The sequence below is a fragment of the Fukomys damarensis genome, unplaced genomic scaffold (assembly GCF_012274545.1).
Source record: "Fukomys damarensis isolate Sample0158 unplaced genomic scaffold, DMR_v1.0_HiC HiC_scaffold_12, whole genome shotgun sequence".
NCBI classification, from domain to species: domain Eukaryota; kingdom Metazoa; phylum Chordata; class Mammalia; order Rodentia; family Bathyergidae; genus Fukomys; species Fukomys damarensis.
The window spans coordinates 51,598,082-51,614,135 of record NW_022900924.1 but is presented as its reverse complement, the minus strand read 5'-3'; the positions used below and the strand labels follow the sequence as shown (position 1 = coordinate 51,614,135).

Genomic DNA, 16,054 nt, shown 5'->3' with positions numbered 1-16,054 from the left:
CTTAGCCGAGGAGCTATGCTTCCTGCCCTGGCGTCAGTAACCCAGCAACCAAAAGGGAAAGGCGGGCAGATGAGTCAAATAGAGCCCAGAACCCCTGGTTTTATGTGTTGTTTGCGAAAACTCCCTGCGAGTGGAGTGTGCCCACAGCCTCCCTTCCGAAAGGGAGGGGCGGGCTTCCCTGAACTACTGGAGGCCCCCCTGAGCCTCTCAAAGGGGTACCCAGCCCCACTGGTCTGCTCAGGGAGGCTTCAAGACCAAGCTAGGGGCCAGGAGGAGCCCATCCTGGTGGAATGCTCTAGCTGCTTCTCCTACCTGTTTGGCTCTAGTCTGGAAACCAGACTAGAGGCCTGAAACCCAAGGGAAGTGGGGTTGGGAGCTGAGAAGCAATAGACCTTAGGATCCTCAGAGGGGAGATAGAGCCTGAGTGCATAGGAGACTGGGCTGTCCAGTGGCCAGAGTCTGAGAGGCATGCCCAGGGCAGCCGATGAGAAGATTTTGGGACAGCAGCCTGTAGGAGTGGAGATGCAACATATCAACCAGCAAAGGGGTGCCCACAGCCAAACTGTCTGGGGCAGGCTGCTACAAGTGTCAGAGCGGTTGGGAAAACACAACTGCACCGACAGGATCGGCTGCATAATTTGTAGGGCCTAGTTGAAAATGAAAACGCAAGGCTGTTAAAAAAAAAATCATTAAGAATTTCAAGATGGCGACACAGGAACTCCTGAGCATAGACAGGGACTTGTGACTGCACAGTGGCACACCCATGAAGCTGACCCTGGGCACCTGTGAATCATCTCCTTGAAGTGGGCAAGCCAGGGGACGAGGAACCCTGTGAGTGATGTTCAGGAGTGTCTGGAGACCGGAAGGAGATGCTACAAATACTGCACTCTGGGTCACCTTTAAGGATCCAAGAGGCTATGTCATGTGTGCGATAATCCAGGAGCAAAACCAAGGCTGAAGTCTTCTCCCCACATGGGAGCTTACCTCCAACTCTATGTGGTCGTGGAGTTTCTTGCAGGTGGCTGCAAAGGTCTCTGAGGTGCCAAATTCAAAGTACCAGAGCTTGTTCTTCATCCTGGACCACGAAACAGAGAAATGGCTCAGTATTGTGTGCCTGCAATGGTCATGTAAAATAGCTTTCATTTGGCACAGGGAGGTCCAACCCACAGCATTCCCTAATCTTACATTTTCAGCACTTGTTAATCAGATGATCAAGAAACAGAAACTGATACCAATACTTGTTGCTAGGAACTTAGAGGAAATCTGTTCATTGTTTTAGACACGATGACAACTCTGGATGAACCGGTAACTGCTTTTTAAACTGCCTGGTCGGGGCGGGAAAAGGGCCTGCTTTGCTTCCGGAGAGCTGCATCAAGGAAAGAGTTCCGTGGAAATGCAACCAGAGGCACCGAATGACTGCACTCTCTGTCACTGTCATTCTACCACTAAGGCAGAGGGGCGTAGGCAGAGCCCTCACTAAAGAGTGTGGCTGGAGTACAAAGAGAGTCTTCTGAGCTTCAGGGATGCACAGTACTAGGATAGAAGAGGGTCAGCCTCACGTCACCCCAAAAGACATGCTGTGCATCTACGCTCTACCCAGGGGAAGGGCAGTAAGAGAACGAATACAATCTGCAGGCAAGTTGGAAACAGAGGAAGTAAAGATGAATTATTTGGTAGCAATGGTCACCAACCTTCTCCCCCCAACCGTTTGCTTAGGTCACGACAGTCCTTCATTTAGTAGTAGACCGTGTCATACTTGATTCAAAAGAGGAGCTTGCCATTTCGAGCTTAAATTTTTTTCATCTTTTTTTAGGAGAGAGGAAAAAAAAACCTCAACCAATGAGGTTCCAATGTAGTGAGGGGCTTTGCGAAGTCAGATGGTGTGCCTGACACTTGGTGGTTCTCATCAGATGGTCTCACCAGGAAGTGTTTCTGAAGGTATTCCGTTCCCCCCTTCCCGCAACTGTCACCCCATTATCAGGGGCTGGCTGAGAAAAGGGACACCTGTCCAGTTCACAGGCTGACAGATTTCGCCAAGGGAGGATTGAATGAAATCACATTTTTCTTGGCACTCAGGAGAGAGGAAGCCACTTTGATTATTGCTAATCCTCTGTCCTCAGATTTGTGGACCAAGGGGGAAAGGAACATTCTTCAGCATGGGGGGGAGGATTTTCCTGATTTTCTTAGGCCACAGCAGATGACTCATCAGGATGACTGACATTTTCTCTGCATTTCTCCAACGGTTTACCTAGAACTTGAAGGTGAGACAGTGTTTTTTCACCGTATAAAAAATTCTAAGATTAGTCGGTTGGGAAGCAGCCTTTCTCACTCTGAGTATATCTGACAATAAATAACAAATGATGAGGGAAAGCAGAGTAAGTGGAAGGATTATGCCTCCTGAAGACAGAACTGGGGGTACTTCAAGTACACTCTATGGGTGTGCCACAGTGCAAGTGTGCCTGACATTGTTCTCCTGAGCCTTCAGGGTGGGAGTAGGGTTTGGGCAGGTCGCCTTCCAGTGCCACAGCTGACATTCTCCTTTGTACGCCCAGTACACTGAATAAAGTTTTTCATTTTATGTCCTTATCTTGAGGTTAAAAAATTGGGAAATGTTTAGGTTATTGGTTCTCTCGTGAAAAATGCAACTCTGATCAGTAAGTCAGGGTGGGATCCCCCGAGTGCTTCATTTTTTAACAAGCTGCTGATGTGGCTGGTTAGCAGGATCTGGAGGCTCTGTGTATAGTTCTGAATGTTAGTATTCATTAGAATTGCCTTGGGAATGTGATTAAAATGCTGCTTTCTGGGCTCATGGATCCCAGGAGTATGTGAATGTTCAGGTGTTCATGACGCTTATGGTCAGTGGACAGGACTATGGATTCTGGTGCAGTGAAATTCATGGGCAGAGAACTAGTTAAACCCGAAGGAGACAGTTCCTTGGGGGACAGAAGGAGCATCAGCGCCCAGCAGTGATGGCATGACACTAAGTGACAGGAAAAACACAGGTCTCTGTAAACATCAAGGTCAAGCGTTCCTCTCTGGCAGCATGTGCATCTCTGTAGCCAGGAGACTTGCATCGTGATTTTGTTTTCAAGTACCACTGCTAGTCTGAACCCTGACTTTGGAGAGTTACTGCCAAGAGATTTAGAGCTTTAATAAAAACTTCCAGGAGCCACAGCTATTTTTGCCCACATACGATTCTTCCGGTAATCTAAAAAGGTTAAGAGGTCATGAGGTCAGTATCCTCGGACCTATGGCAGAACAAGTGTAGTCTTCCTCCACTGTGGCTGTAATATTTGGCAAGTTTGATCTCTTTTAAGTCTCAATCTCCTTATGTGTAAAACGGAGATCCTAAAAAGGTCTGCTCCAAAGGATAGTTGAGAAAATGAAATGCATAATCACATAATTCTTGATGCTCAAAGAATGTTAAATACTCACTAATTACTGTTATTATTTCAGTGTTTGGAGTTGGCATATTTGGATAACACAGTAAGGCAAAAATGACAGATTTATATACACACGTTATATATTCATATTTTTCTGGGCAAGAAAATATATAATCATGTTTGTAAGCTCATGCATCCTGACTTTGGGCTAAAAGCTGTGTTCTTCACATGTCTAACTTAATTGATTTTTTTCCAGAGACATGCACGACACCCTAATCTTAGTAAATCTGACTGGTCATGCAATTGGCCAGAGACGTGCTGTGATTGCGAATATGCTTCTAAGAAAATGTGTGTCTGAAAGCGAGACAAAATATTTATTAAGGCAACAAACATTTACTCTTCCAAGGACCAGAGGGCATGTGATAAGTTCAACAAAGGTCAAAACACAGCTTTCAGTGAGCCAGGCCCCCCGGAAAGGACAGAGACGCTCATCACCTTGTGGGAGGTGAGCACTAAGCACCGGGTCCACCGGAAGAGAGAGCACATTCTTAGTGGGGGGGGTGCAGTCAGAGCCAGCACCAGGGGAGGGGATGCCAGGGTTGAGATCAGATGGATGTGGAAGAGAGGCATAGAAAGCAGAGGAAGAGGATTCCAGGAAGAGGAAGAAGCCCAGGTGTCTTAGTCTGTTTTCGGTTGCTATAATAAAATATCCAAGGCTGGGTAGTTTGTAAGGAAAAGAGATTTATTTAGCTCACAGTTCTGAAGGCCAAACAGCAGGCTGCTGGCCATTTTCGGCAAGGGCCTCGTACCGCACCTTATTACAGCAGAGAAGCAAAAGGAGGAGTAGGCGTGTGAGGGTCATGTGTTTGAGAGAAAGGGAGAGCAATTAGAGGATGATGAATTTGACTTATTTAACTTTTCTTTTTTTGGTACTGGGGATTGAACTTGAGACCTTGCGCTTGAACCACTGAGTGAAATCTCCAGCCCTGAATTTGCCTGATCACAACCTGCTCTCACAGTAGCTAACCCACTTTGGCAAGCTAAATTCATCCTTTCGTGGGCATGGATTCCCTTATGATCCAAAAGCTCTAAGGCCCTACCACCTCTCAGCATCATTACACTGGAGCTGTGCCTCAGCTGGATGACAAAACACATCTAAACCACAATGCAGAGCTATGGGCCAGGGACAGAGAGCGCCGCGTTGCTCCAGGCGACAAAGTGTGGCTGGAGAGGCAGATTCAAGCAAGATTGTGAAGGCCGGGGATGCTAGGCTTAGGTGTTCGGGGTTCATCTTCAAATCTAGAGGGAGGCACCAACCATGCTTAAGTGGGAAGGAGGGTGATGGTGGTGGCAGTGGTGAGCTGATCAGATTTGTGCTTTTTAAGATTATTCTGTCCCAGATGTGGACAGTGGATTGGAAGGGGTATTACCGACCGGAGGCCCGGAGAACAGTTTGGACATGGTGAAGGAATCCAGGAGAAAAACTAGGGAGCGATGGGAGTACTGGGGGAGGATTCAAAAGCTAAAATTTGGCAGGTGGAATTGATAGGGTGGATTGCTTGGGAGGAGTTAGAAAGAGTAGTGCAAGTCTCAGCCTGGTAGATGGCGGGCACCGTTTCCTGACAGAGGCGTGGGAGATCCAGTCTCCAGGTCTTTTTGGTAACTAAAGGAGGCAGTTTTGGTTTGGCCCATCTGCCCTTCCTTCCTTCTTTCTTTCCTTCCCTCCCTCCCTCCTTCCTTCCACCCACTCAGCTATCCACTGAACGTTTATTGACAGCTGTGTGCTGTGGGCATTTATTGGGGCAGGTGTGGTGAGAAGCCCAGAGATTAGAGCTGCTAGGATGGGAGGCCCTCTGCCTTCACAGAACTTCACCAAGATGCTGACAATGGATCTCTCACCCCCAGGGGACTATGTGTTATTTTTTCGCTAAGTATTTTCACTAACATTTTCCATTACTACTGCTTTTCATTTTCAGAAGAATAGCATCTGGGAGGGAGACACTATTGCTACAAACGAGGAAATTCACAGGAAGTTCACAGATTGGAGTGGCTTCTCTCCCATCTCTTCCTCTCTTTTTTCTTTACTGCTATAGGCACAGCAGTGGCACCTGAAGGCTTTCTAAAGCCTTCAGTGGAAGCCCAAGATACGTGATGCCCTACAGTTGGAGACTGGAGACACAGCCCCCTCTCTCCCTGCCAACCACAGAGCCTGAATGCCAATGTTCCTTTTCTTTTAAAGCTGTCTCCCTGGCCACCTTTACTTGAACCCTGTTTGGAGGACTCTGCTGCAGCACTGGCCTTCAGTCTGTTTCATCGTCTTTGTTGTCTAAGAACACAGCATTTAGAAGCTAAGAGAGGACAGAGTTCAGGCCTGGATTTGCTGCTTACTGACTGGCAAGGTTTTTTTTTTTTTTTTTTGTCAATACTGGGAATTGAACCCAGAATTTTTGTGGCTGGGCTACCTCCCTGATCCTTTTCTGTTTTATTTTTTAAAAATTTGAGACAGCAGTTGAACAGACTGGGCTTGAACTTGTGATCCTCCTGCCTCAGCCTCCCACAGTGCTGGGATGGGGAAGTTATTTTAGTTCTTTGCATCTGCATTTCTTCTTCTACAGAGTAGGAACGTTATTCTTTACCCAGAGTTGTGAAACGTATGAGGCAAATGTGAAGCACCCAGCAGGTGTTTAATCCCTAGTAAGTGCTCAGTGCCTGTCCTTCCTTGTTGCTATGAGGCGCCAGCACTGAGAGCTTCATTCCTCAGTGGCTGCAGGAGAAAGAGCAGGAGCGGTGTGGGGGTCTGTCCCAGGAGGCCAGTGTTTTTTGAATAAAATAAAGCCAACAATGTTTTAATGACTGCTGGATCGTGTCCTCTGCATCCCTCCTGAGTTTTCCTTGGCCCCGTTTCTTTCCCTCTCATAACCACCTTTCAGCTCGAGATGACTAACCCTTCACCGGTTGTCCTGAAGCTGATTTCCAGGCCCACAGACTGCTAGGCTCCGGTGAACCCATTGTCAGGGCAGAAGACCCTCTCCTGGGCTCCCAAGGGCCCCTCGGCCATGTAGATGAGTGACAAACAACAGCAGTGACATTGGAGATTGACTCTGATCTTGGTTGCCTTAATGTCCCCTGGTTTATAAGAAAATAACATCAATTGCACACTAGTTTCTCAAATCTTTTCATTTGACAGATGAAGGCAAAAAAATGAGACTAATTAAAAATGTTCTTTTATGTTTGTCAGCAATTTAGGGCTGGAATCAATCACCATGGCAGCTATGAATAGCCTGTTTTCAAGGATGCCCGAAAGGAAAATCAAGCTAGTTGCTGGGCATTTGTAGCAGTACAGGCGATGTATTCAGGTCCCGCCACCACCCTGAGCTCCTGGTGGCCTTTTCTGAGAATCAAGGAAGTTTCAAGGGTAATGGACTTTGGAAGTTATCACAAATCAAAACATGAAAACTTTTCTTGGGGCTTAGAAGTCTCCACAGAGAATGCTGTAGTTATTGCTAGAAATGGAAGCCCTTGGAGGGAAGGTATTCCTCTTTGTGGTTTGAGCTTTGATAATCAGGTTCTTGGAGCGGCTCACTCAGGCCGTTAGCTGGGCCTCCTGGGTCGGTCAGCCTCGGGCCGGGCGGGCGGTGAGTGCTGGGCCCAGGCTGGCATCCTGTGCTGTAAGCAGGGGCAGAATGACATGCCGCCGGCGCTTCTGGGCCAGCCGTGCCCACACACGCCAGCCCAGCCGTGCTACTACCAGAGTCCCTTGGAAACCCTGGGCCTCAGGCTCCTCGACTTACAGGCAACAGCTCCGACCAGCTGACTCCTAAGGCTTCTCCACGTTGTCTGAGCAGCCTGAGCCAACACCAAACAGGGCAGGTGGGAAACCCTGAGTACCCCACAGCTCCTGCCGTGTGGAAGCTCAGGCGCAAGCATCCCCAGAGCTGACATTTTTTGAAAGAGAATCCAGAAGGATGGATTTTTATGTAAAATCTCGCGAATATTAGTGTTGGCAACTAATTCGACTTTTTAAGATGACACTGTTTAGGCCCAAAACTGCCATCTGGGAGGACTATACCTAGCCATCAGGCCATTTCTGTACATTAATTATACATTTTCATAAGGCTCATTTCAACAGAAAAACAAAACAAATGAACTCTTATGATGTCCTTTGGATTTGCTGGGTTAATGGTGATGGTATTGCCATGACTACTGAAGATAACAGAGTAGGATCAGGTTATTAAGTGAATAGTAATTTAGCAATTCAAACAGGAATAGTAGAAACACGGAATTCACAATTATGGTTGAATTATAATTGAATAATGGATGGTAGTAATAATATTGAGAATCCCTATTAACATTCTGCATTATTTGAATTCCAAATGCTTTTGAAATCTTAGTAATTATGTTCATCAAAGTTTACATCTGGAGTTAACAACAACAACAAAAAAAGCCAAGACAGGTGGTGGGCTAAGTTTTAAGGCCAGGATGTCAAATCCTGGAAGGGGCCTGTGCCGCAGGCACCATCTGTGTCACTGAACTCAGCTGCCCTGGCCCATCAGAAGGCTCGTCACTACTTCTAATCCACCCTGCAAGCTGTCCCCTGTCCTTGCTGTTCATCAGACTGGACACTCGGTGTCCCTGAGGCACGGAGCTGTGGATGGAATAATCTCTCCCAAGAGGTAGCACGGCCCCTTTGGTTCAAGAGAAAGTGAACACCCAGTAATTAGGAAGGAGGCTTTTGAAATAGCTGTTTTTGAACTCTGAATGGGACTCTTGTGCCTGCTGCTCCTGCCAACAGATTTGTGTTGGCTCAGTGTATTTCAGCTTCAAGGAGCAAGGTATTCCCTGGCTTTGTTCCATCCTCGGGACAAGACTGGCTTTCATGGCACTCAGAAAAATCCAGGCTGATGAATGACGAGAGGACTGGAAACCAGAGGCCAGGAGGGAGTGGACAGAAACACAAGGAGCAGAAAAAGAGGGGAGAACTTAAGAAGGGATCTACAGGAGGAAAAAGGTGATAATGGAGTGAGAAACTTGCTCAGGATCTTATTGTACAAGCACTGAATCCTTTCACTAAGCCATGAAGACACTCCTTAAGTCATTTTTATGTGTGAAAAATTACCTGTGAAATCAGTTGACAGATTGTTCACACTTAAGTGGTCTTGGGGTTCAAGGATTCTCAGCCAGGGGATCACAATTTCCAAGGAGTCTTCCAAAGCATAAGTGAAATCCATAAGTTGCTGTCAATATTTCCTAATGGAGGATAGCACTTGTACATTTAATCATAACAAAGGCCATCTAGCCTAACGAATGGGTTAAATCTTTAAAAAAAAAACAAACCATGAAATAGAATTAAATTAATCATATTGGTTAATGCTTGGTAGCCAGAGATACAAGTTGAGTGGCAAATGGGTATTATATAATAAAAATGGGAAAATGAATTAGAACAGCTCTCTGAGTGACAAAAATTTTGTTTAATGCAGCCTCCATGGTGGGGAATGAACAGAAGCGGTGCATTATTCAATAGTAAAAAGGTGCATGCAGAATTCTCCATACCGAATCTGGACGGTGGTGTTCTAAGCACGGCATCCTTCTAGTGGTACATAGTAGGGAACTGAGACCAAGCCTTGGTGGTGCAGCTGGGAGGTACAGAGCTGGAGCACAAACGCCAGCTCCTGCCTTCCAGTCCACATCCCCTACCACTCAGCTCCCGCTGGCTCCCAGTGCTACTCCCCAGGGGCATCTGAGGGAACAGAAACAGTCAACTAAAGTTCCAAGAGCTAGTGACGCAAAGCTGCGGGCCATTCTCAGTCATGCCGTGGACTGGGTTTGCATGAATATGTTACCCAAATCATGCACATGGGCATGGGATCCCAGCTGAAGGCTGGTCAGCTCTGGTTGCTTGGGACTCTGTGACACTCCTCAGAGAATTAGTGGTCCAGGCCTCCCTGTTGGTCTATGGTCTCCACTCCTGAACCACAGTAACAAGGGTCCAAACCCAGAGCCTCTAGAAGATGTCTAGAGCATTGTCTCTGCCCTCAAGGGTGAGTCTGGGCTCTGAAGAATCTGCTTCAAAACAATGCCCTCTCTTCTATACCAGACAGCTTGCTTCTGTGGACTATGGACACATTCTCCTTGGCTAGGTTCTCCTGAATTCTGTTGGCCACCTGACAGTATCTCCTTTTCAGGAAGGACTCTGAACACGAGGAAACCTGCCAAAGTCTGAAACAGGATCCTCTTGGTGCAGCACATGGAGCTATGGGCCCAGCCACAGGCTGCAACAAGGCTCCTCTGAGACTCCTGGTCCATGGCCACCCAATACGTTCACAGATCCTGCTCTCTGAGGACACTGGGTCTCTTTGAAGTCCTCCAGAGAATAGCCACAATGATGTGAATGTCACCACTGTGGGGAAGACCCTTCAGAGAGCCATGAGGAGCCAGGCAAGGCGGGTACCATCTTGTCTGGGTTTTCCTAAGAGCCTGAGTCTCTAGGGTATTTTTAAGCCAGTATCTGTCCTTGTTAGGAAAAAAAAAAAAAGCTCCCTTCCCCCATGGTGGGGTGGGGGGAGAAAAAAAAAAAGAAAAAAATCTCATAGAGCTTGGCTGCTTCCTGGCCATCTTTTCTCCTTTTGAAGAGTTATTCCGTTATTCGTACAAAGAAAATCCCCTGCAGGCTGACTTGGCTACATTATTTATCAGTGAGCAAAGTCAAATACTGGGACAAAAAGAAATCCCTGCCCGGAGGGAGAGGAGGAGAGGCAGGATGGGAATGTGTGTTCTAAAGGTTCTGCTGTGATGACTTAGCTGGGCTTTACCAGCACGCACCCGCACATTCATCAGCCCATAAAGCTTGGTCTGAAGGTCAGTGGGGACAGTTAAGACACATGGCGGTGAGGACAGCTTATTAGGACATAAGCCCTGAGGGCCTGAGAAGGCGGCTGCTTTGCTGGAATTGAGCCTTCTGCTGAGCAAGGCCGCTTCCTGGGTCCTGACCAATGGAGGATGAGAAATGGCACTGCCAGGCGGAGCAGAGGCAGAGCCCAGAAGCAGATCCATGCTTCGCCCCACCGTGATTGTCAGCCACACTCTGCCCACCTGCCCCTCCTTCTCCAGCTCACCCTCCCCGCAGCTGTTGGGAATCTCAGTTCCCACTTATCACGTTTACTGTGCCGCCTGTGCCGCATGAGTTATTTTCCACACCAAATATCCGCTGTTGATCCTTACAGCTACCTGCTGCGGGGAGGAGGTGCGCCTGGGTCTGCTCTGAGGGTGTGTCTGAGACTGTTTTTTTGGCAGATGCAAAATTAGGAATAGTCCCACAGGGTCAGGGGACGATGGCTGAGTGTGTCTGCTCTCCCCTCCTGCTCCCTCCCACAGCCAACCTTTCCGAACGTGAGGCAGTGTCTGGCCCGTGACAGGTTAGGTTACAAAAGTTCCCTGGGTAAGCTGCTTGTTTGTCACTCTGAGCACATTTCTCCATAGAAACAATATTATGCTGAGGTTGGGTTTCCACACTAACCCACACAGACCAAGGGGCCCACTAGGTACCCGAAGCACAGGGTCTAATTTTGGAGGCATGTTGGTGGAGCTGAGTGGACTCTGGTTGCAACCTACAAAGGCCTGGGTTCAAGGTACAGTTCAGTCCTGCACTTGATGTATGGCCTTGGGCAGATTCTTTAGTGTCTGTCACTTAGTTTCTTCATGTTTGAGTTGGCATAATACTACCTCCTTTGGCGGGAATAAAATTGCCTCCGTGGCCTCATGGATTCTGAATTCTAGCTTGAGATACAAGTAGCACATTTTTCCTGGTGAATTTGGATAGGGGATCTTTGCTTTCCTTAACTTCTGGGGAAAGACACATGGGGACTCTTCTACCCTATAGTAACCGGTGGTAGGAGTCTGGGCTGGAATTCTTACTAAGACATATCTACAGATGCCAGAGGGGAAGTGACAGTAGTAGAGGCAGGAAGGGTAGTAGAGGACACGCACGTGGATACACAACATATTTCTTTCTTTTTTTGCTACCATAAAATTTTGGGTGTGCAGGCTACCTCTTCCTAAATTTCCTGGGAAACTTCTATACCATCAACCATGTTGATGCCTCCTGGTCAGTGTAAGCCCAGAGAAACTAGTTTCTTCTTTGCCCCACTCTTCTTGAGACATGAAACCCTTAGCAAGACAAGTCACAAATTCATTAAGTGGGGCAGACGCCTGGATACATACCCTTCTCCCTTCCCTATTCCATCTACCTCCTGTGCCAATTTAAAAACCTTAAATAGGAAAGCAGCAGCTAAAGCCTCACTCTGCCATCGAAGCCTGTAGAATACACTGCCAGCAAAATCTTTTCTATTTTGTCCTGAAAATCTCAGCCATATGCTCTCTGCTTGCTTCCACTCTGATGTTTGTGACTTCTTATACTTGCGTGTGTGTTTCTAACACCCATTTCGGTGCCTGTGATTTATGTGAACTTGTCATGCCTTGTCAGTCCCTAGCGCTGTTCTGGGGTGTCCAGCTCTACCCTACCTGACTTTTGGTGCTGTCTCTAAGGTCGTGCTGTCTCCCCTCATCAACATGACCTCATTCGATTTGCCCCTCTCAGGCGCAATTAGAGAATGTGTCCCAGCTGTAGGTGCAGCCCTGATGTTCCTCCTGCCAGTTCCTCCTGCCAGTTCCTCGGGAGAACGGCCTGGCACCACCTCTGCCATGCCTCTTATTTCTAGCTCACACCTGCTGCCCCTCTCAGGGCTGCGACTGTAGAGTTTCATTTGAACATTCTATATTTTATCCCCTTTAAATCTCATTTTAAAGCTCTCCTGTCTGGTCTTCAAGTCTCTGGCCAAAAATATGATGTGACAAGCTCCTCGTTCCTTGCCAGGGATCTCTCATTCCAGCACCAAAATTCCTGGTCTAGGAGAACAGTCATCCTCAGTCTAGTCACAGCAGCTCAGCGTTCCTCCTAGGCCCTCTTCTAAGACACTTCATTCTGCCTTGGCATGGTAACAGTGCCTTAGAGAATCTCTCGAAGGCTCTACCATATTGTGAAGAAAAGAGGTATGTTTAACCTAGACATTTCTAAGTGTACTTAAGGACGGCCCACTCCCCTGCCTCTGGCTGGGTCTTCCTTCCTGTCTGTTTCCTTTTGGCATCCTGCGGAAGGCACGGTGACCTACGCTGGAACACCTGCTATGCGGAAGACAACCTGGGTGACGACATCCAGGTGCAGCATGAACCCTCAGGGTGAGTTCGTTAGCTGTTCTCCCTCTCCATGAAGTCCAAATCTAACTGCACCCAGCAGAGCTTCCTGCTTTACTTTTTCCAAAAACAAGAATTGGGCGTTTCCTTCTCATTTCCATGTTACAGCCATTTCTTCATCAGACTCTGACTTTGTTTTATGTTCTCTTTGACCTCCTGAATCCTTTTTCTTTTTGGGTCATATCTCTTTGATAATCTAGGAACTGTTTATCAGTGCAACCACACTGACCTCTTATATTTTCCTGAAGCCTATTCATTCTCTCCTTTTGTAGGGCACCAATTTACATTTATAACATCAATTAATTTTGACCAAAGGCAAGCAAGCCAAACAAATATTCAGCCCCTATCACATCCTTACATTTATGATTCCTGGGCACCAATGTATTGACTTGGAAGTCCAAGGTTCTTGTGGGCCCCAGAAGGTGTTTCTTTGGCTTGCACAGTGGTTTTTAAAATTGGAAAATTATACATCCAGACATCCAGACATGGAACCCAGCTTCCCTCGAGAAATCGGATATATTAATACTAGGTTGCTTTCCAACATGATACTAATCAGGTGCTTCCTGCTTTCTTTACTGGCTGCTTTCACGCGCTCCGGTTTTAAATAGTTCCCACCATTCCCAAGGCTCACACTAACCCACCTCTCTCACTGACACTCACTGTCTGGCCTCTGTAGGTATCGGGACTCAGTGACCACTCAGACGAGCGTTTGTCGGATCTTTCTCTGGAAGTTACTTCAAAACACTCTCTCCCACTTCCTTTCCATTTTGGGGGGTACTGGAGGATTGAACTCGGTTTACTTTCACTTGCCAAGCAGGCGGCGGCACCACTGAGCTAAATCCCCAAGCCACTTCCTTTCCATTTTGATCCTTCCTATCTCAAGTCCGGAGTCCTGACCTGTGCCTGATTTCAAGGGCTGATGGGCTGGGGCAGGGGGAGAGCTGAGGCTGTCAGTGTTTGCAAGTATCATGTGCTGGGAAAGAAAATATCCTTACTCACCTTTTCTGGGGAAAATTTTTCTGTTGTTATGTGTTTATAAATTAGGGTGCAACGTGGTAGATATAACACTGAGTAATGAACTTGTCTTTTACCTAAGTAAAAAAGTAGCCCAAGCCCACTTTATCTTTCCCTTAAAAATCCCCACTTTATATAAGTGAAGACATTAGGAATTTAAACCTTACATTATCAAGTTTTGATTAATAAGGAACAAATTGTCTAGTTGCCAGGTTACCTTGCCCTTCAAATCTCTTATTCTTTTATAATCCAGTGACTTAACGTTGAATATGTCACCACCCCTTACTGCCAGTTAGATGGAGGGAAAATTATACATAACATCACCAACCAGGGTACTGGCTCATTATGTAGAGGGCATCCCGTTTATCTTCAGTCCTGTGTACATCTGCAGAAAGCCTCCCTATGCGTAGGGTTTCTCTGTCTCTGCCTGTGCCCAAGTCCAGGGATGAGGTAATAGAGCTGAGGAAAGTGAGAAGGTGATCCCCTGGCACACGGTGTTGACAGCCCCGAAACCTCACTAAGACTCACAGTGAAGGATTTTACCTGACCTCAGACCTTGCCACCAGCCCTTCCCCTATGGCAACCCAAGCAGGCGATTACTAAGACACTTTCAGCTCATTGAGTTCAAAGGCAAGGTAGCGTACTTGGCTTGATTGGCACCCTGGAATGCTCTCCAGAAAGGCCCACTTCCAAGATTAAAGGGACTCTCCACTGAACAGAACAGAAGACGTCTTGTTACTAGACAGTGAAGAATTTCAGGCTAAGTGTAGACTCAATAAACATGAATATTTAGTGATTGCATAGTCCCTGACACTTTCGTAATTGGAGGGTATGAAGTACCTTCTTGGAAAAGAAGAGCTTTTCTTTCACTGAAGAGCGTTAGAAGATTGAAATAAGAGCATTGAATAAGAGCGTTAGAGAATGAAAATGCTTTCTTAGTAAAATGGGAAGTGATAAGGCTCCCGTCACCCCCACACCAAAATTTAAACACTCCTCCAATCTTCAAAGCAGAGATCTGATGACCCTCTAGAGAGGGTTGTTTATGGACAGGACGCCCATGCTGGGAAGGGGGCTGAGATCTGAAGTCCTGGCTAAAGCTAAGATTTTGTAAAGTATTGCTACAGATAAGGACTATAACACCATGCGCCTAGATTAGAGAGTCTATGATTTCCTCATTCATAAACTGCTGTGTGTTCCTACAAATTCCTACAGTCATTAGTAGCATCATACTAATCCCTGAAAAATTTTAAATCCATTAATTTGTCTACTCTCCTCTTCATAAGCGCCCTGTAGGACGGTTGTAATTTGCATTTTACACACCAGAACATCAAGAATCAGAGCAGCAAATAACTTCCTAAAGTAAATGAGAAGCTGCCTGGGGGCTGAAACTTTGGATGAAACAGCGATTCATGTCCATGTTTCACATATGGGCTACACGGCCTGCTATAACCGACTTGAAAAGCAATTTACCCAGGGGTCTCAAGAGATTATTTATTTATTTCCCTAAAGAGAGTTACTAAGTTTTCTGACTAATGAAAGGACACCTTCAACATTTCCTTTGGTCAAAAAATAAGTGCATTAAGAAATGTTGATTTAAACGAGGAATCAAATGTTACCACTTGACTCTCTTGAGAACATCTATTAGTACCCTTTCACCTTGTTCTCCAATTTCTTCTTAATAAAATGTGTGTCATTATGAACATTTTAAGGAACATAGGAATATGCTAATCACATTAGCTCTAAATTAAGGATGGTCTCTGTTATATAACAAAAATACCCTCATCCAAAAACGTTAATCTTTCTCCAAAGCTCTAATTAGTAAAATACAATGGAAGGTTAATGAACTCTGACATTCTCTTTTCTTCACAGCTGAAAACAGGCACGCAAGCAAGAAAAGCAAACAAACAAAAAGACTTTAAATTATGGTTTAAAGCCACCTAAATTGATTTCCATATGACAGAATCTGGAATTGTAGTAATGAGGAAGAGAATGATATGCAGGGTTGTTTTTTTTCTCTCCTTAGTATGGATTTCTACTTCTACAACAGAGGAGCATGAGTTAAAGTTCAGTGTGTTAGAAAGCCCCGTGGTTTCCCCAGTCCTGCACTCCACGAACCCACTCAGGTCAGCACAACTGGTTTCCTGTGCTTTCTCCTGACTCCCTTCTTCCGTTTCCCCCTGCAGTTCCCCACTCCTTCCTCTCGCGGAGTCTCTGCCCTGTGGTGAGACTTCCCCAAGGCTCAGTGTTTACAAGTCGCAGTGTTTCTAGGAGCCCTGAAATTTCTGCTCTGTCAACTTGGAGAGTAAGTCGTTCCTCCGTTGAGCCTCAGAAGATATTCAGGGTCTGAGTCCTGCACAGTCCACTCGCCCACGTTTAACAGAAAGCGAAGACCCTGGGCAGACCACCAGGAT

The 16,054-nt window shown here is 46.5% G+C and overlaps 1 protein-coding gene across 3 annotated transcripts in view; it reads right to left on the bottom strand.

Annotated features, from left to right (window-relative positions):
• Dgkg (diacylglycerol kinase gamma) overlaps positions 1-16,054 on the bottom strand; it is a 179,116-nt gene that overhangs the window by 56,116 nt on the left and 106,946 nt on the right. For all 3 annotated transcript variants that reach the window (XM_010624203.3, XM_033762586.1, XM_033762585.1), the window contains one exon: positions 985-1,075. In XM_010624203.3, the coding sequence (XP_010622505.1) occupies positions 985-1,075 (91 nt within the window). The remainder of the gene's footprint in view (positions 1-984; positions 1,076-16,054) is intronic.